This window comes from Bos indicus x Bos taurus, chromosome 13, assembly GCF_003369695.1.
Source record: "Bos indicus x Bos taurus breed Angus x Brahman F1 hybrid chromosome 13, Bos_hybrid_MaternalHap_v2.0, whole genome shotgun sequence".
Lineage (NCBI taxonomy): Eukaryota > Metazoa > Chordata > Mammalia > Artiodactyla > Bovidae > Bos > Bos indicus x Bos taurus.
In genome coordinates, this window is record NC_040088.1 from 56,857,021 (window position 1) to 56,877,970 (window position 20,950).

General features: G+C 38.6%; 1 protein-coding gene across 1 annotated transcript in view; it reads right to left on the reverse strand.

Moving 5' to 3' along the window:
* MYO3A (myosin IIIA) overlaps positions 1-20,950 on the reverse strand; it is a 170,083-nt gene that overhangs the window by 135,821 nt on the left and 13,312 nt on the right. The window contains exons 4-6 of the mRNA XM_027559932.1: positions 18,195-18,329; positions 2,148-2,252; positions 1,451-1,550 (exon numbers count right to left, since the gene is read on the reverse strand). Of these exons, the coding sequence (XP_027415733.1) occupies positions 1,451-1,550; positions 2,148-2,252; positions 18,195-18,329 (340 nt within the window). The remainder of the gene's footprint in view (positions 1-1,450; positions 1,551-2,147; positions 2,253-18,194; positions 18,330-20,950) is intronic.

The following is a 20,950-nucleotide window of genomic DNA, read 5'->3' on the forward strand; positions in this document are numbered from 1 at the left end:
AATCGCTTCAGTCATGTCTGACTCTGTGGGACCCCATATACGGCAGCCCACCAGGCTCCCCCGTCCCTGGGATTCTCCAGGCAAGAACACTAGAGTGGGTTGCCATTTCCTTCTCCAATGCATGAAAGTGAAAAAATAAAGTGAAGTCACTCAGTCGTGTCTGACTCCTAGTGACCCCATGGACTGCAGCCCACCAGGCCCCTCCATCCATGGGGTTTTCCAGGCAAGAGTACTGGAGTGGGGTGCCATTGCCTTCTCTGGTTCCTGTCTAGATGCTCTGAAGTTCATTCCTAGGAGAAGCCAGATCACTAGAGACCCACATACTTGGATATTAAAACAATTCATTTCTAAAGTGACTTGATTACTTTCCCTAAGCTTCATTTCCCAGTATTCAAAGTGAAGGAAGATTCACTCATTCACTCAACGATTACTCACTGAACTACTCTTCGCAAAGTTTTAAGTCCACAAAATAGAAGACATAGTTCCACTTCTTAATGACCCTGACTATCTACTAATATGTGCTTAAGTATCTTTACCTACATATAAAGGCCAAAAGACCGTTATCATCCTATATGATAAGCACAGAAATACAGAAATATACAGAGGAGAGATACCTTCCCCAGCTTGAGTTCAGGAAGGGGAGGATGACAACGATACAGACACGTCCCAGAATAATGTCACCCACTCTCTCTGGTGTCACGTGTTACTGGGGATCCCATGAGAAGAGGGGGAGAGAGCTCTGTCATGACTGGAAGAGGAGGAGCACAGGTGTCAGCTATGGTGCCCCTGGCTCCAACACAGACACTCTCAACTGGCTCAGTCAGCGTGGAAACGTATTATCTCATGTGACAAAAGCTCCAGAAGCAGAGAAGGTTCAGAGCTGATTTAGCTGCTGGACTGTGTCACCAAGGACCCTCCTCCTTCCCACCTCTCAGGGGTTGGGATGGAACATCTCAGGATAGAACCAGGTGGTTGCAGGCATCGCAGTAAAACACAGAAGGTCCCAAGGAAGAAAGAGACCATCTTGACTTCAGCTTCTTTTCCCTTCTTAGAAGGGAAAACACCCCAGAGACATTTGAAGATTTTCTCTCCTGTCTCAAAACCCTGGCTTTGGGCACCTGCCCATCAGTAAAGCAATCAACAGAAAGGGCTGTGCGCTACCACTTAGACTCAGTGTCATCAGTTGGAGCCCGTCTGTTTTAGAGAATCGACCACACACTGCTCCAGGGGCGTTACAGACACACGCTGGCTGACTTGAAAGAACTCATCCTTTCTTCTATGAATCTTTCATTTGCCAAAGTTTTAAAAATTTCTGCAACTTTCTTACCTCAATTAGATAGTTTTTTTTCTCTCTCTACTGTCAATGCCTTGAAAGTAAGGCTGATGGAAACTGATCAAATCATACTACTCATTTTGCAGCTCAAATTCATGCACTTCAAACAAAATTTACCAAAATCTACGAGTTTAACTCCGCCTTCGGTGGTTAACAGGATGTTATTTCCTTTTATATCACGGTGGATAGTTTTGTTGTTATGCAGATGCTGAAGTCCCTGGCAGTGGAAAATAAATATGGTGACTTTTGAAGGAAATACCAAATAAAAACACATTTTATTTCAGGAGAATGCATTTATACAAATCAATAGTGAACACATGTTAAAATTAACACTCAAACCTTTGTAAATGTTTCACATTGAGTTAGTTAAATCAAAGTATATCTTGTCCACTTTGGACTGAAAAAATTTTTGCAAAATCAGGGCATACTCCTAGCCTTTATGAAATATTTTATTTAGAATGTGCTAATCTCATTAGAATAAAAATTCTAAATACTTATTCTAAATAATGGCTGTTAAAAATAAATAAATAATGGCAAATAAAAACCTATTAGTAAAAATATACAGTATCTACCTTCTTCATCATTGATTTCAGAACTATACCTAGGAGATCAAAACTCAGGATTCTGTAGACACAAGGAGGGTAGATTTTTTAGTAGAAAAGAGGAATTAGCTATGCTAAATATTTCAGATTTTGCATCTTACTCTTGCATCAATAAATACTAATGAAGTGTTTTTTCTAAAAATAGGATACACATTTTTTATTTAACTAGAACTGCCTCATAATTAATGCACGAATAATTTAAACTGCCTTACCAACAGTGCTTCACGTAAAATATAGGCAATTATGGGCTCACTCATTCTTTTGCCCTCCTTCAGAAATCCTTTCACAAGATCTGTCACTGATCCTCCATTGCACAGCTACAAAAGAATATTTCAGAAAAAGAATATTTTTAGAAATTAAAATGGATGTGACATTTTAAGTACTTGCTATAAAAGGTTTTCTCAAAACATTTAAAAAACCTGTTCCAATTTTTTGTTTCAAATGATTATTCCCATCATTGTTAAGATTTTATAAATGAACATATAAAATTGTACTAGTATACAATCGATTATTGGAACACAGTTTCCATACGAATTAATTTTAGAAGAGAATCTGGAGAAGCACTGGGCTCGACTTTTAAATTCAAGGATAAGAATTATGATTCTACAAATTAGTTTCAAATTTTAGGACCTAGAGCTCTTAAAAGTACTCTTGATTCCTGATGCTGTTGTTGTTCAATCGCTTAGTCATGTCTGACTCTTTGCGACCCCATGGACTGCAGCACATCAGGCTTCCCTGTCCTTCACCATCTCCCAGAGTTTGCTCAGTCTCATGTCCATTGAGTCAATGATGCCATCCAACCATCCCATCCTCTGTTGCCCCCTTCTCCTATCCTCAATCTTTCCCAGCATCAGGGTCTTTTCCAACGAGTCAGCTCTTCACAGTATGAAAAGGCAAAAAGACATGATTCCTGATAGTTTAATTAATAGTACAGTATGACCTCAGTCCATGGCTATATACTGCTTCATTTGTGCATTAACTTGAAAACATACTTCCTCTGGTAAAATCTCAGAGTGCACTGAAATAAGGATTACAAACAGTATTTTAGAAAACTATTTTAAACATCACGTTTCCTAACTTTCTCCCTTTGCATCTCCCAAGAGCAGAGGATGCTAAAAAGAAAAACGAGAGGGAAGAACATGGTAAGGGAATTTTTCACATCCGGATTTCTTCCAAAATAGGTAACATGAAGTCCCACAGCAAACATTACTAGGAGCTACATGTGGCTTAGATGTTAAAGAATCCTCTTGCCAATGCAGGAGACACGGGTTCGATTCCAGAGTCGGGAAGTTCCCATGAAGAAGGAAATGGCAACCTACTCTACTCTTGACTGGAGAATTCGATGGACAGAGAAGCCTGGCGGGCTACAGTCCATGGGGTCACAAAGAGTCAGACACGACTGAGCAACTGAGCGCAAGCACGAGCCTATTTGCAGAGGAGAGAAACACTGACATCAACAGTGGAACATGAGTAGGACATAACTAGCTAAAAGGCCCCAGCAAAGCTTTGACCCCAGGAACACCTGGTCCCTTAACCTGGGATCCTTCAGTCTTTGCTGTCAGCTCTCTCTCCCCGCAGGGCTCCTTGCTCTTACCCTGACCTCTGGGGTCTCCTCTGTCACCTCAGTGCCTGAGAACTAAGAGTTGTCATTTCCTCGACTCTACTGACCTAAATGGAGTAGAGAAAGGTGAAAGGAAATGCGTTCATAGCATCCTTGTCTGAAATACTGAACATATTTTCTCTCAAACTTTCTTCTAACATGGTAATTAGATTTTATTGGATGCCTGGACACTTCTGATACATTATGAATTATTTAACAGTTGTATTGAGCACAGACTTTGCGTTAGCACGTTCCTAACCCATTTACATGCATTATCCATATGTCTCACCACTCTGTAAAGTAGGTATTATTATCATCTCCATACTAAAGATGGGGAAAGTGAGGCACAAAATAGTAAGGTAACTCAGGAAAGATCACATTGTAGTGACAGAGCTAAGACAGGAACTTGGACAGCCTGACTTTAGAGTCCAGCCTTACATTTAATCATGATATATCATGATCCCCCAACAGGTTGTCTGGGCTGACAGGTCAATCTAGACATCATGTGTGATATCAAAGTTGCTTTTTTTTTTTAAGATTTTTTTGATGCAGACCATTGTTAAAGTCTTTATTGAATTTGTTACAATGCTGCTTCTGCTTTACGTTTTGCTTTTTTGGCCACAAGACATGTGGGATCATAGCTCCTCCACCAGGAAGTGAATCTACAACCCCTGCATTGAACAGTGAAGTCTTAACCATTGGACCTTCAGGGAAGCCCTCTTTTATAATATTGTCTCTATAAGTGTATTTAAAATCTAAACACGAACTCACAAATGAGCATTTAGATGCAACTCCATTTATAACTGGTGTCTTTTTACATTAAACAAAACTTTCATCTTCTCCAGGAGCAGGGGCAGACCTGGCATTCCAAAAGGGACATTTTCTTCTGCAGGAAAGGGAACACCTTTTAACGGGATAAGCAGAAGAGTATTCTGGCAGCAGAATACAGGGTCATGCTGCCTCCAGTGTGGCCCAGCATGATGGGGTCACAAAATTATTCAAAACTGAGGGAAATGAAATTCAGAGCCCTTAAATTGCAAAGCACTTATTTAAAGGAACTAAGTTTTAGGGCCACTTTTTAAATTTTCAAAACTCATTGCAGAGCATGTGTGAGGGCTGGGGACATATGAGAAAACTCTATACCTCCCTCTCAATACTTCTGTGATGCTAATAAAACTACTCTGAAAAATAAAGTCTTTAAAATATCTGTAAAATGTACAGTGCAAAGAATTAACCCTAATGTAAACAATGGACTTTAGTTAATAATGCATGCATATTAATCACTTCAGTTGTGTCCGACTGTTTGTGACCCCATGAACTGTAGCCCGCCAGGCTCCGCTGTCCATGGAATCTCCAGGCAAGAACACTGGGGTGGGTTGCCATGTTCTTCTCCAGGGCACCTTCCCTACCCAGGGATTGAACCCAAGTCTTCTGCATTGCAGGCAGATTCTTTATTTTCTGAGCCACCAGGGAAGCCCTCAGTTAACAATAATGTGTCATTACTGTCTCACCAACCATAACAGATGTACCATACCAATGCAAGATGTTAATAACAAAGAAAACTTGGGCGGGAGGACATGGGAACTCTCTAAACTTACCACTCAATTTTTCCACAAACCTGAACCTGTTTAAAAAATAAAATCTATTAATTTTTAAAATCTAGCTGCCAACATCAAGTATATTCAAAAAGGTCCTCAACTAATAATGAAGGGGCATGCAAAATTAATCCAAGTTATGACAGATGCCCCATAGTGTTAGCTTCAGTTCAATTCAGTTCAGTCACTCAGTCGTGTCTGACTCTTTGCGACCCCATGAATTGCAGCACGTCAGGCCTCCCTGTCCATCACCAACTCCCAGAGTTCACTCAAACTCACGTCCATTGAGTTGGTGATGCCATCCAGCCACCTCATCCTCTGTCCTCCCCTTCTCCTCCTGCCCCCAATCCCTCCCAGCATCAGTCATTTCCAATGAGTCAACTCTTCACATGAGGTGGCCAAAGTACTGGAGTTTCAGCTTTAGCATCAGTCCTTCCAATGAACACCCAGGACTGATCTCCTTTAGAATGGACTGGTTGAATCTCCTTGCAGTCCAAGGGACTCTCAAGAGTCTTCTCTAACACCACAGTTCAAAAGCATCCATTCTTTGGCACTCAGCTTTCTTCACAGTCCAACTCTCACATCCATACATGACCACAGGAAAAACCATAGCCTTGACTAGACAGACCTTTGTTGGCAAAGTAATGTCTCTGCTTTCGAATATGCTATCTAGGTTGGTCATAACTTTCCTTCCAAGGAGTAAGTGTCTTTTAATTTCATGGCTGCAATCACCATCTGCAGTGATTTTGGAACCCCAAAAAATAAAGCTTAGAAACCACTAATAATTATTCTACTATCTGACTGCTACTTAAGCAGGAACTGTGGTTTAATTTTTCAGAATGGAAAAGGATCTTTTGAATTAAACTTCAAGAAAAGTCAAGTTAAGGGTTCTTCTTTCTTACTGTTGTGTTAAAATTATGCCATCCTTCTGCTTCTTCCCGTGAGAAATAACCACTATCCTAAATTTTGTGTTTATCATTCCTGTCTTTAAAACTTCTTTCTTCATTATAAATACATTTCTTCTAAAATACATGGTTCAGTTTTGCTTTGCTTTGTGCTTTATAAAAATAGTATCCTACCTGGATTTGCTTTTTTCTTTAACCAATAATATACTTCTAAAGTTCATTCATTTTGATTGATGAAGCTGTCACTAATATTTACTGTTATATAAAATGCCATTTTATAAATATAAAAAATATATGTTAAAATGAAAAGAGAAAAGGAGAAGACAAATACAACAAACATGGAATTTATTAAACAGACCACAGGGACCAAATGTCAATAAGCCACAAGTTAATTTGGGGCTGATCTTTTTCTAAAAATGCTCAAGATAACACCATGAATTTTCTAAATCCTCATTCAAAATTTCAAATATCATCTTTAATGAAATCTACTTTTGTTCGACTAGCATAAAATGCCTTTCACGTATGAAGACAAATTTTTAAAAAATTAACTGAAGTATGTTTGTTTTTAAATGAATGTGAAGGATTAAAATATATTAAAGGAAATGAAAATGTTCTTAAATTAAGCGATAGATCACAAAAATTGAAAATGACCATATGTTTCCACTAAAAAAGAACTGCATCCGGGGAAATGAATTGTGTCATATTAACCCTATGCAATTCTTAAATCACCAAGACAGACTAAAAAGAGATTTGTAGCAGGAGACCGAAAAACCCCTAAGTGTCGCTTCATAACACAGTGCTATAATAGGGCCTTCATGTTCTCTCATCAAACAAAATTGAAGTATAATTTTCTTAAACCAGAGCTACACTAATGAAAGAACAGAGCAGCCCTAAAAGTGAATTCTCTACTCAGGCTGTAGTCAAACATTAAAGAAAAAAAAACTAAATCTCTAAACAGATCGTTACAACTCACTTCCAAAGACAGCTTTTATAAGCTTTCACGGTGCATTCTGTCTTTACTATGTAAGGACAGGATATGAGATTTTTACTCAAATTTCTGGAAAAGGACTACTGATTTCTGCAGTTGGCATTTCTGACTTCTGCTGTTTTTCATTGCTTTTTGTTTATATTGAATGCTCTAAGACCCTCACTTAGTCTGACCACATCCCATGTGAGACCACAAAAGCTGAAACTCATTTTCTGACACTCATCTAGGTTTTACTCTGCTCATTTTATAAAAGTGTTTGATTCTTTTTATAGAAACCAATTTTTAGCAAATGCCTACAAGTGACACTTTTGGATCATAAGGTAACCACAGATGTAATAAGATATTAGCTGTGTTGCCTGCAGAGTGACTGCACCATTTCACACTGCCTAAATAATCTAAAAAAGTTCAGTTTGCTTCACAACCTCACCAACACTGGGAAGTATCAGTCTTTTAAATGTTAGTCATTTTAGTGAGTGTATACTAGTAGTTTCATTGTGGTTTTAATCTGAATTGCCTTCTCCTTTCCTTTTTTCATTTTAACCTAACTCTTCTTGAAGTTTCATTCGAGAACACTATTATAATAGCTATTTTAAAGTCTTTATCTGCTAATTCCATTATCCTGATTATTTCTGGGTCTGTTTCATTTGACTGATTCTTCTTCTGACAATGGGTTACCTTTTCTTGCTTTTTTACATATTTATTAATTTTTATTAAATGATGGCCATAACTAATTTCACATTTAAATGTTCAGATTTTGCTGTCTTCTCTTAATGAATGCTGAATTTTGTTCTGATAGGCAGTTCATCTGCTTGTGGACTGACATGAACATTTCAAGCCCTGTTTTTGAATTTTTATAGGAGGCCAAGGGTAGTTCTTATTCTAGGGTGAGTCTAACCCTTCCTTTAACGCATAACCTGTCAGCAGGGTCTCTACTAAGCGTCTTAAATGTTCAACAAAGATTACTCAATTTGACTGGTCAGAACTCAAGTATCTCTCCAGCTTGCACAAACTCCCAGTAGTTGTTCAGATTACTGCTTTTCAGTAATTCTTACCCTTATTATTGTTCGTTGCCCAACTGCCTAGAATCTTGCCCTATCCATCTCCAGCTTGGTTTCCAGTCAAAGACTCAAGGGAACCCCTATGTAGATTTCTGGAGTATTTTTCCTGCTTAACTCTCTCTTTGAAAATTCCAGTCACTTTTGTCTTAACAGTCTTTTCAGTTCAGCAAGATTGCTGTGATCTCCTTGGGAACGTCCTTCTTATCCTCGTGGTCTGGAAGCTGTTTCCAAGAATAAAGATGCAATGATTGTAGTGTTCCTCCAATTTCCTTTTCTCAATGTCACAAGCCTAAGCTGTCTCTTTCACAGTGTTGGAAAACTGTTATGTTTTTAAAAATATATTCTATGTAGTGTTTTAGGTATTTACAGTACAACTGCGCTATGCGACACAATTTACTGTCATAGCCAGAAGCAGAAGTCCCAGACTATTTCTAATGCACCCTGAAATCCAAGGACCTCTGGCAGGGTTTTCCAAACTTTCTTTTGATAAGAATCACCTTAGGACTTGTTTTAAAAATAAGTTTCTGAGCCCTCATTCTTGGAGTTTCTGCTTCCGTGGGTTTGAGATGGGCCTGAGTCTTTCCAGAGTGTCTGGGATGTATATTAAAGAACAAAGGTACTAACAGGATCCTCGGTTTGTTTCTTTTTTTTTCAGGTGGAAGCTTAAGTGTTACCCACTCATCTAGGCCTTCTTTGACTTCTCTCTTCACAAAAGGTCTTTTTCATTCTTTATTAGCACTCCACTTCTATTCTTCATAGTATCAGTGCTACTGCTGCTTAGTCACTGTAATCGTGTCCAACTCTGTGCAACCCTATGAACTGTATGTAGCTGGCCAGGCTCCTCTGTCCATGGGATTCTCCAGGCAAGAGTACTGGAGTGGGTTGCCATGCCCTCCTTCAGAAGATCTTCCCAATCCAGGAATCAAACCTGGATCTCCTGCACTGCAGGCAGATTCTTTACCACTGAGCCACCAGGGAAGCCCACAGTATCAGAAACAATGTATAATTATTTAATTAATTTGTCTATTAAGTTTTAAATTGTCTTTCTGCACTATTAGACTCTCTAAGCACCAGGATGACAGCTGGTCTCATTCTCTACTGAATACCCAGAACCTCCCAAAATGCTTGGCCCAAAGTAAGAGATATTTATGGAATTAGTAAGTGACTGGGTGAATATACTTTAGTCCTGGACACTTATGCATGTACACACACATAATGACAGAAGGCCATCTTTTTACATGAAATGGAAGGTGCCTCTTCAAATGTGAAATGTGTGACTCAATATCAATAAAATACATATACTGATGTAGCAAATTCTGCATTCCAATGAAAGACTGATACAATATTAATAAGAGTGATACTATCACCTAATAATGTTTCCTAATGTGTAATACTGTAATATGTACAATTTTCACATTACTTTTCTAACTTGTAAACTAGAAATAGTATGTTTAAGCTATTACAGACACACATTCTAATTGACTCACTGAAGTATGCATTTTGATGTATTTTGGTAATTGTGTACAATCCTGTAACCACTAAATCAAGATATAAAACAGCATCCCTCATCCTAAAGCATTTCAAAATTCTTGGGAAAACACCATCAAACATTGGGAATGTGAGCAACAAGATATCTTTGATAAGCAAGAAAATGTAGAAGAAATCTTTCAATTTGCCTGGTCAAAATACGGGCTTCCCTGGTGGCTCAGCAGTGAAGAATCTGTCTGCAATACAGGAGCTACAGGAGACATAGGTTTGATCCCTGGGTTGGGAAGACCCCCTCGAGGAGGGCATGGCAACCTACTCAAGTATTCTTGCCTGGAGAATCCTATGGACAGAGGAGCCTGGTGGGCTACAATCTATGAGGTTGCAAAGAGTTGGACACAACTGAAGCGACTTAGCACACACAGTCAAAATATATGATTTACCAAATGGCAAAACATGTCACATTTTTCCCTCTGTGGTTAATATTATAAACTTGCACTCCTATTCAGAGAGCAGATGCATTTGCAAGCACCGAAGTACTATTAGGGAAAAAAGATATACCAGCATTATACATGTTTTTATGTATTTTTAGGGTTATAAGAATATAAAGGAGTACATGTATACTGTTTTTCCATCCTGCCCTTTAAACAAAAAAATGAGACGACTCTAGGTAATTGTCTGTCTTGTTCTGTGGTGAGTACACCAAATAACAGCCTTTTATATGAGAGCTGGGAATGGTTGTCCCAGCCCTAAGAGCATGAAAAGAATCGGCATTCGTCTACTCCACTGCCACTGTGCACAGCTAATGAAAGGAAGGACCGGTGCTGTGCCATCAGAGTGGTTCAGAAGCCCAGCTTTGCAGCCCTGTCCTGCTTCCCTGCCCCCTCCCACATACACAAGCCTGCAGGGGTTCCCTGTCCTCTTCCATGTACATGTTATCTCCCAGCCAGCAACATTACAGAGTTAATAGCTGAGCAAACAGAAACCATTCATTCATTCTAACTCATTTTCTTTCTGTCATCCTATAGTTTCCTTTTCTTATGATGGATCTTATCTTACTTATTAGATATAAGTATAAATGCAGAATAACTAATAATGCACCAAAGTTAGTATTCAGGTCCATGAAAATCACTTTCGTTACCAGAAATGTGGATTTGTGAGGCTTTAGGACTATTTACTGAACTTTTGTGCTTCCAAATGCTACCTGTAATTTCCAGCCTTTGATCTCTTGAAAAGGATATAATTTCAAAGAGAAAATTTGCTATAATTAGAAAACAAAGAGAGAAAGCAGTGTCATTATTAAGAATGAACAAATCAGGACTAATTCAGATAAATAATAGAATTCAGCCTGCACTACTGCCATGAAAGGAGCAATTACAGCTAAGACTGGATTATGAAGGGAAAGACCTTTTAACAAAAAGATGTCCTAACTCTGGATTTTGGTTCCGTAATAGCTGAGGATACACTAGACAAATAGATGTTGAGACAGAAGATTATATTCCTTGTGTACTTAAGGTGTTGCTTTTCATCCAACTAAGAAGGGGGAAATTATAGTTAAATCTCAATTTTGCCCTCTGTGCTCATCTGCAGTAGATGCCTAGTACCAGACCAACTTAACTCAATTTCAACCCTGTTTTTTCATCTCATCTCCTGGTTTGGTGGTAAGGATATGCAGAAATGAACCACCTCCCACCTCCCAAGGTCCCCCTCCATCCTGCTCCTGACCCTCCATGGTAGACACTGGGAGTGAAAAGGAACACTAAGCAAAAGCAAAATCTACAGGGACTTCCCTGTTGGACCAGTGGCTAAGACTCAGAGCTCCCAAGGGAGGGGCCCTGGGTTTGATCCTTGGTCAGGGAATTCCAAATGCCCCAACTAAAGATCCTGAGTACCACCACTAAGAACCAACAAAGCCAAATACATAGATAAATATATAACTTTTTAAATTTAAAAAAGAGGTGTCTGTATTTTACAAAGCAAGTCAGTCAAGAGATATGTAATAGCAATAAGCAAAAAATTAATATGAAATATAAGCATGGTATTTCAAAAGACATAAGTAAAAAAAAAAAAAAAACTGGTTCTCCCTTTATGCTGACATCATTAGGAAAACCTAAATATTAAGTGACAATAAAAATTCCCATAAACATTTTGCAAAAAAAAAAAAATATATATATATATATCAGTTCCCACAGGAGAAAATCTTCTACCCCTTCTCTTCTTTCGTAGTTTCATTACAAGTGTGTAACTGGAATGTAGGAGGGCTAGAAACTAGTGCTCTTCTGTATGTTCTGAAAATGAACATACAGAGAATTTAGAAGGAAATAATTTCTAAACAGAGCCTTGTATATTATTCATGCTCAAGAAATTATAGTATAACAAAATTTAATAAAAATACAGGAAGAGGAAAAATTGTATCAAAGTGAAAGCAATAATTCAAAAATCACAACTAAATAACAGAGAAAATAGATGGCCCAGTAAAATCTGAGCAAGAAATTCTCTTCTTGGAATTTCAATTCTGGATTGCAATATAAATACAATGATTTTTCAAGATGGAAAAACTCTGGGTGAGAGTCTGTCCAAGCTGGTACAGTCCACCCACCTCCCCACACATGCCAGGCTGATAACAAGGATGCTACTCAGACCCTCCAAGAAGCACTGTCTTTACGCAGATTCACGTCAGAAGTCTAGCACTATTAGCATGACTTTCTGGGTACCACCAAAGTTCCTATTTGGCCATCTTTGGGTACCCCCACGCAAAATAATTTGTGCACCTGCAAGCGTGCACAGTTGTTTCAGTCGTGTCCGACTCTTTGTGACCCATGGACTGTAGCCCGCCAGGCTCCTCTGCCAGGGGACTCTCCAAGCAAGAAGACTGGAGTGGGTTGCCATGCCCTCCTCCAGTGGATCTTCTCAACCCAGGGGATCGAACCCACATCTCCCGTGTCTCCTGCATTGCAGGCAGATTCTTTACCGCTGAGCCACCAGGGAAGCCAGCAAAATAATTTATTGGAGCTTTATTATGATAAGAGGTATAATTAGCAGTCATTTTGTAGAATGAAGTATTGATGCCACAAGCCAATTTTCTGAAAGTGCCTTTAAAGCAGCACCTGCACCATTCATGTTTATAAATCAGGTAATTGTACCACTTATGTGTATATGTAATCAGTCTAACTTGCATATGTAAATCAATTGTCTTACATACAGTTGCCAGCTCTTTGCTTTTTCCATGTTTTCCCTCAACTTTGAATTTCAAATAGATCAGATTTCTGAAATACTATTTTAATAAACTACTGTTTATTCTTTTTTCTCAAGCCGTTAAGGGATATTTCCAACTCTTACATCTAATAATAAAGACAATATGTAAAATAGCTAGTGAGAAGTTGCTGTATAACACAGGGAGGTTAACCGGTGCTCTGCGACAATGCAGAGGGATGGGATGCGGGGCGGGGTAGAAGGAAGGTTCAAGAGGGAGGAGATATATGTATATTCATGGCTAATTCATGCTGTTCTATGGCAGAAGCTAACATAACAGAAGCTAACATAACATTGTAAAGCAATTATTCTCCAATTAAAAATAAATTTTAAAAACATATGTACAAAGTTCAAAGAAGCTAAGTCTGCTGATTCATTGCATCAGGATGCCACTTCACTTGTACTGGATGTTACAAGACCTTTTTAATCAATCTTTTCGGCTCTCTCAAAAGAACACTTTAACTATGAACTGGAATCTTCAACTCTCACCTAACCCTGAGTGATAATACTAAGAAATGACAATATAATTAGAATAGGAATTTGTTAGGCATAAAAGACATCAGTGGATCTTATTCAATAGTTTAAACTCTGGGAAAGATTTATACTTTTGTTCTTGACATTTAGGCCTATATTAAGCAGAACAACTGAATCTTCAAATGCTAATTTTCCAATTATTTTACATGGAAAAAAACATAAGAGATGCATTATTGAAAATGTTCTCAAAGATATAAATATACACAATATTTATTCAGGACTCCATCAAAGATTTGCAGAGCATCACATCTCAAATACACAAACACAAATACGAAGTAAATTATCCATTAATTTAGGACAAAATGGCTTAAGTTCATAATTTATTCTGTTACTTGAGATCAAATTGCCAACATCCGCTGGATCATCGAAAAAGCAAAAGAGTTCCAGAAAAACATCTATTTCTGCTTTATTGATTATGCCAAAGCCTTTGACTGTGTGGAGCACAATAAACTGTGGGAAATTCTGAAAGAGACGGGAATACCAGACCACCTGACCTGCCTCTTGAGAAACCTATATGCAGGTCAGGAAGCAACAGTTAGAACTGGACATGGAACAACAGACTGGTTCCAAATACGAAAAGGAGTACGTCAAGGCTGTATACTGTCACCCTGCTTATTTAACTTCTATGCAGAGTACATCATGAGAAATGCTGGGCTGGAAGAAGCACAAGCTGGAATCAAGATTGCTGGGAGAAATATCTCAATAACCTCAGATATGCAGATGACACCACCCTTATGGCAGAAAGTGAAGAGGAACTCAAAAGCCTCTTGATGAAAGAGGAGAGTGAAAAAGTTGGCTTAAAGCTCAACATTCAGAAAACGAAGATCATGGCATCTGGTCCCATCACTTCATGGGAAATAGATGGGGAAACAGTGGAAACAGTGTCAGACTTTATTTTTTGGGCTCCAAAATCACTGCAGATGGTGACTGCAGCCATGAAATTAAAAGACGCTTACTCCTTGGAAGAAAAGTTATGACCAATCTAGATAGCATATTCAAAAGCAGAGACAATACCTTGCCAACAAAAGTCCATCTAGTCAAGGGTATGGGTTTTCCAGTGGTCATGTATGGATGTGAGAGTTGGACTGTGAAGAAGGCTGAGCACCAAAGAATTGATGCTTTTGAACTGTGGTGTTGAAAAAGACTCTTGAGAGTCCCTTGGACTGCAAGGAGATCCAACCAGTCCATTCTAAAGGAGATCAGCCCTGGGATTTCTTTGGAAGGACTGATGCTAAAACTGAAACTCCAGTACTTTGGCCACCTTATGCGAAGAGTTGATTCATTGGAAAAGACTCTGATGCTGGGAGGGATTGGGGGCAGGAGGAAAAGGGGACGACAGAGGATGAGATGACTGGATGGCATCACCAACTCAGTGGACGTGAGTTTGAGTGAACTCTGGGAGTTGGTGATGGACAGGGAGGCCTGGCGTGCTGAGATTCATGGGGTCGCAAAGAGTCAGACACGACTGAGTGACTGAACTGAACTTGGGTAATTGTGTTGAGAGAAGTAAATGTTTTGCTCTGTTTTTTATGTGATTTAACTAAAAATATAAAGCTATCTTGAATTGAGAAATACAAAATGATTCTGAAATCATAATAAGTTGCCTATCATCAAAGAACATGCCTGGCTCTTAAAACATTTTTTTTTAAATTCTATAAAGTAATAGTTTCAGATTCTGAAAAGGTTCTTGAAAATTCTATTGTAATTTTGAAAGACTATGATTCAATCAAAAGTGGCAGATTAAATATATACATGTATTTCCTCTTACTCATAAATCTCCATGAAAATGCCAGTAAAAGAATTAAAAAAAAAAAACAAAAAACCATAAAACCACTAGAGAAAAAAGAACAAAATGGGACAGAAGTGAAGAAGAGATTGCAACAAAAATTTTCAACATGGAATGCAGGTGACTGAGTGGTTAACTGACCCAGCAACACAGAGAAAGCCACAAACCAAAGTGCTAGGTGGGGGAGCTGTGTTGAGGTCACCTGAGCAGATTAACCCAGAGAGGGCAAGATAACAGTGAAAGTGGAGAGGTGGGAGGGGAGGGGCAGAAAACAAGGCTTCCTTTGCAAGTCTCTCTTCAAAAGACTTGATGCCCTCTTACGCCACATTCAAAATATCCACATCCAGAAGCCTGCCAGAGCTACTTCACACACATACACAGAGACTGGAGGTTTTGCTCCCTAGAGAAACTGAACTGAAGGGACTCAATATTTGGTGACATCAGTACAGTGAATAACAGGAGGAACACACAGAATTCCTGATGTGCAAAATAGAGAAGTGACCTTGGAAAGAAGAGACCAAGGAATCCAGGAAAGTGGATTCCACCCAGATGAGCAGCAGAGAGGCAGCAGGGGTCAGACACCTGGCAGACCTCCAGGATGGAGCAGAAGGATGTAGGATTCCAGAGGGGCAATCAATAATCGTGCCAACATTCAGAACATGGATTAGAAAATGAAAGAGTAGAGAAACTGAACCATCTGTTTCCAGGTTCAACAACCAACTCAGGAAAGACACATACCTACCTGCTCAGGAAAGGGTGGCACCACTAACCTGGATCTACAGTAATACTGTCCTGTATTACTGCTTTCTGTGAAATTCAAAGGTGTTTGCTCCTTGGAAGAAAAGCTATGATAAACCTAGACAGTGTATTACAAAGTAGAGACATTACTTTGCCAACAAAAGTCCCTATGGCCAAAGCTATGGTTTTTCCGGTAGTCATGTAAAGATGTGAGAGTTGGACCACAAAGAAGGCTGAGCACCAAAGAATTGATGTTTTCAAACTGCGGTGCTGGAGAAGACTCTTGAGAGTCACTTGGACTTGCAAGGAGATCAAACCAGTCAATCCTAAAGGAAATCAACCCTGAATATTCATTGAAAGGATAGATATTGAAGCTGAAGCTCCAGTACTTTGGACACCTGATGTGAAGAACCAACTCACTGGAAAAAACCCTGATGCTGCAAAAGACTGAAGGCAAAAAGAGAAGGGGGCAGCAGAGGATGAGATGGTTAGACAGCATCACCAACTCAATGACCATAAATATGAGCAAACTCTGGGAGATAGTGAGGGACACGAGCCTGGCGTGCTGCTGTCCAGGGGGTCAAAAGAGTTGGACTTGACTTAGTAACTGAACAACAAAAAATTAATCAAGTGAATGTATTTTTTTAAAAGATAAAAATGATTAAGTCTATCTGAAATTATATGAACTGGAAAATAGGCTAAACTGATAAGTGATATTGTCAATCATTTTAAACATACAAAAATAGATGAAGAAAATATATTCAAAATTAAGAGTGGTTCTTTTAACAGTTTCAAGTATTCTCTACAATGATCACTACTTGTATATTCATTTAAAAACCACCATGGAAAAAATATAAAGTATGGAGACAATGTGCAAATTATTACTGTACAGGAAAATCAATGGTACATTCCAAAAAAAAAAGAAATAAAATAATCAAATGCTAATAAAATAATGTGAATACAAAACACAGAGAACAAACTTGTGATTGTCAATAGGAAGAGGAGGCAGAGGAGAGATGGATCGGGAGTTTGGGATTAGCAAATGCAAAGTATTACATATATTAACAGAATGGATATACAATAAGATCCAACTGTACAGCACAAGGGATATTTAATATCCTGTGATAAGCCATATATATAATTATGTTAATACATATAAATATATGGGCTTCCCAGGTGACTCAGAGATAAAGAATCCACCTGCCAATGCAAGAGACGTAGGAGACTTGGGTTCTATCCCTGGGTTGGGAAGATCCCCTGGAGGACGAAATGGCAACCCCCTCCAGTATTATTGCTTGAAAAATCTCATAGATAGAGGAGCCTGGCAGGCTATAGTCCATGACGTCACCATGGGTCGGACATGACTGAGCACACACACGGCCTAGCATATAAATATATATAACTGAATCACCTCACTTTACACCAGAAACTAGTGTTATAAAAAGTAAATTAATGCAAATACAATAAATAGATGCTGTTAAGGTGATCAAATAAAGGTTTTACTAGCCCTGGGTTTGATAAAAGAAGCTTTAAGAAATTTTTATAAATTTTATTGTAATTAATGATTACTTCAACTTAAATAAAAATATCCAGTGAAAATCAGAAAAAAACACATTCTTCTAGGGCTGGCAGTAACCTTAGTGGTGCACCTTCTAATACTCTTGCATTAGAGAGAACTGTCCCAAGCTATTCTTAGGAATTGAAAAGGCAGACTCTGCAGTATCCCTTTGGCAACTTATTCAGTGTTCCACACCACTTCTAGTAAGCTTCCTCCCCCCATAAATGTAAATACAGTTGATCCTCTGTATTCACGGATCACAGCTGTTTGAATCTGACCATGTGGAACCCACAGATATGGGGGACTGACAGTACCTGGTTCTGCAGTTTATGTCATTAGTATTCAGTGAAGTCAGAAGAAATTAGCAACTCACCATTTTTGCCTAATGAAGCCTCAGCTACATTAATTTTATCTCATAATATAGCACCTGGCACTGAGCCTCAGTCACGTGTTGCACCAAACACAGATGAATAAATAAAAATTATAATGAAGTCCCTTTTTAGTATGCGCTTCTGCCAGGAAAATATCCTAGTTTCTTTAGTCTTTTATTATGGAAACATTTTCTTTTAATCTTTAATTAATTTTCTTTCATTTACTGGTATTTCTAAAGATGGCAAGACCAGAACTGGGAATAAGATTCAACAAAGGATATAGAATGGAACATATCAGATGAACTGCTTTATGGGGGTGACGTTACTAAACACGTCATTCCAAGACCACACTGCAAATTACCACATGGGAAATAATTCTAAACACTTACCTCAAGAACCAGCCATAGCTTATCTCCATTTATTTTATCCTTCTTAAAGTACATGCCATAGAATCTGACCACATTAGGGTGGTCAGAAAGTGCTTTTAGGATGCTGTACTCTGCTTCAATCTCTTCATCAATATCCTAGTTTCAAAAAAGTCATGGGGAAAAAAAAAAAAGCCGTAAAAAAAAAAGTCATGGGGAGAGAGCGGTGAGAAAAACATGAATGAAGTCAAAAAAACGTAAGTTAGACTAGCGAACGTAGAATTTTATCTTGTCAAAGCAAGGTCAGAATAGTTTCTACTGTGCTCAATACAATGTATTGACATTTCTCCTTACACTGCTTATGGGAAGAGATTGTCATTTTCCTGTTAATCAAAAATATCTCAAATTATGTTTATTTCATTGAAAAGAAATAAATAAAAGGCTATTTTTATGTGCAGTTAGGAAGAAACATATAAGGACTTCCCTGGTAGTCCAGTGCCTTCCAGTGCAGGGGATGTGGGGTCGATCCCTGGTCTGGGAACTAAGATCCCACATGCTGCTGGGCAACTAAGCCTGGGCACCTAAACTACTAAGCCCATGAGCAGCTTAGACCTGACGCAGCCAAATAAATAAAATTTTTTAAGTTAAAAAATAAAAATAAAGAATTCTAATCACAAAATCTAGGGAAAAAATATATATGGAGAACTGTTTAAGGTGATCTTCCTTTCTTTGTAGTGTTAACTTTATTTCAATGGTAAAATTATTGTTTTGACATGAAAACTTTTAGCTGTTTCTTTGAAGTATAGGATATTTAAAGGCTATCAAAAACCAATCATACATGCAATAAACTCCTACCTTTCTAAAAAAGTGAAAGGGTTAAGTTATATAAGATGGCATACAGCCTTTAGTTAGCTAAAGACTCATTCACCAGAAGTAGAATAGGTTGTAATCCTGTCAATAAAATTGCAAACAAGACTACGCACTTAGTCATGTATCTAGAAAACCATATATACATAAAACAATTCACTGTCATAAATAAAAGACTTCTAATATTTTATGGTAACATTTAATACCCACATTGTTTTAAGACAGAATCATGGAATCACAAAGCTGTAAAGAATTTTAGACCAGAACACTAGTCTAAGGAAGAAACTAAAGCTAAGAAAATTTAAAAAAAAAAAAAAGAAAGAAACAAACAAAAGCTCAAGGCAGTTAGAGTCACAGAACTGGTTAGTGTGTAATCCAGGACTAGTCTTTTGTCTACTATTTTCTAGTCCTTCTCATTTCACCTCTTTGTTGGAGAGAAGATTATGAGTTCAAAATCCGTAACAGTAAGACCTTTTTAATAAAAAAAATAGCCACTCTGCAAAATGCTTGGGTGCATTTAAATTTATTTTATTAAGATTACAATCTCCTGGTTATAAATCTTTTTTTATTTGACTTGTGGCATGATGAATGAAGAGTAAATAAAGAATTCTTAGAAAAATATATATGTACTATGACAAGAATAAAAGCAGCAAAAGAACACATTTCATACTACGGTTATGGATCTATATATTTCATTAAAGCAAGAGAATCAAACCTGATTTGTAAGGTAGGCTGCATAGCAAATGTGAAATTATGAAAGGATAACTGTTACATACATTCACAAGTCATTTGTTCTTGTTCGTAAAGAAGCAGAGGAATGGGAGAGACTCTGATTGTGGGGCCACACATTGGGATCAGCCTGGAGCCCTTTCTCTTGCCACCATGAACCCCAATCCTCAACAGCAAAGTTCAAAGGGCAGACTTCTAATTTTGAAGACTAGTGGTGCAGTTGCTCTGATACAGCTTAAGTGGTGTCTCTCTTTCCTCAGTTTTAACAATAAGAACTTTCCAACAGACTATGAAGACATGCAGCATCAGTTAAGCCTGTGCACAGTGCTTCTCATTTTTCTCCTCCAGTGGGCCTCCCTGGTGGCTCAGTGGTAAAGAATCCACCTGCCAATGTAGGAGACATGGGTTCGATCCCTGGGGTGGGAAGATCCCCTGGAGAAGGAAATAGCAAATCACTCCAGTATTCTTGCCTGGGAAATTCCATGGATAAAAGAGGAGCTGGCGAGCTACAGTAGATAGGGTCACAAAGAGTCAGATATAACTTTGCGACTGAGTAGGCATGCACTTATCTAACCTACTTCTTGAAAAGAAGCCCCCGCCCTCTCTCTCCTCTGCTCAAAAGAAAATAAAACAATGTAGTAATAACAGATCTAGTAAAAATAAACCATCAAAAACGAAAGAGCAAACCCAAGATGAACAGAGGGCAGAGACTTTTTGCAGAGTCCTTTTGCAGGCTTTGTGAGTGTCAGAGCTGTGACAGAAAAAGAACTCCCAGGCCAACTCCACACACATCTCATCATTTCCATCAAGCCACACCCCCATCACACGCACAAAGTGAAAGTGAAGTCGCTCAGTCGTGTCCGTCTCTTTGCAACCCCATGGACTGCAGCCCACCAGGCTCCTCTGTCCGTGGGATTTTCCAGGCAAGAATACAGGAGTGGGTTGCCATTTCCTTCTCCAAGAGCTGAGTAATTAGAGAATTTGCTCTCAGGAGAGGTTTGGCGATTACAGAATCACTGAGTTTATTCTGGCTCCCCCATGTGCTAGGGGAGACCTACCTATGTCCTAGTAGCTGAAAACACGTCCAAACACCGAGCCTCTGACTCCTGGAAAAAAGAATCTTGTCTCTTACAGGCAAATCTCATGCTCTTACAGGCAAAGCAAGATGAGTTTCCCTGATCACA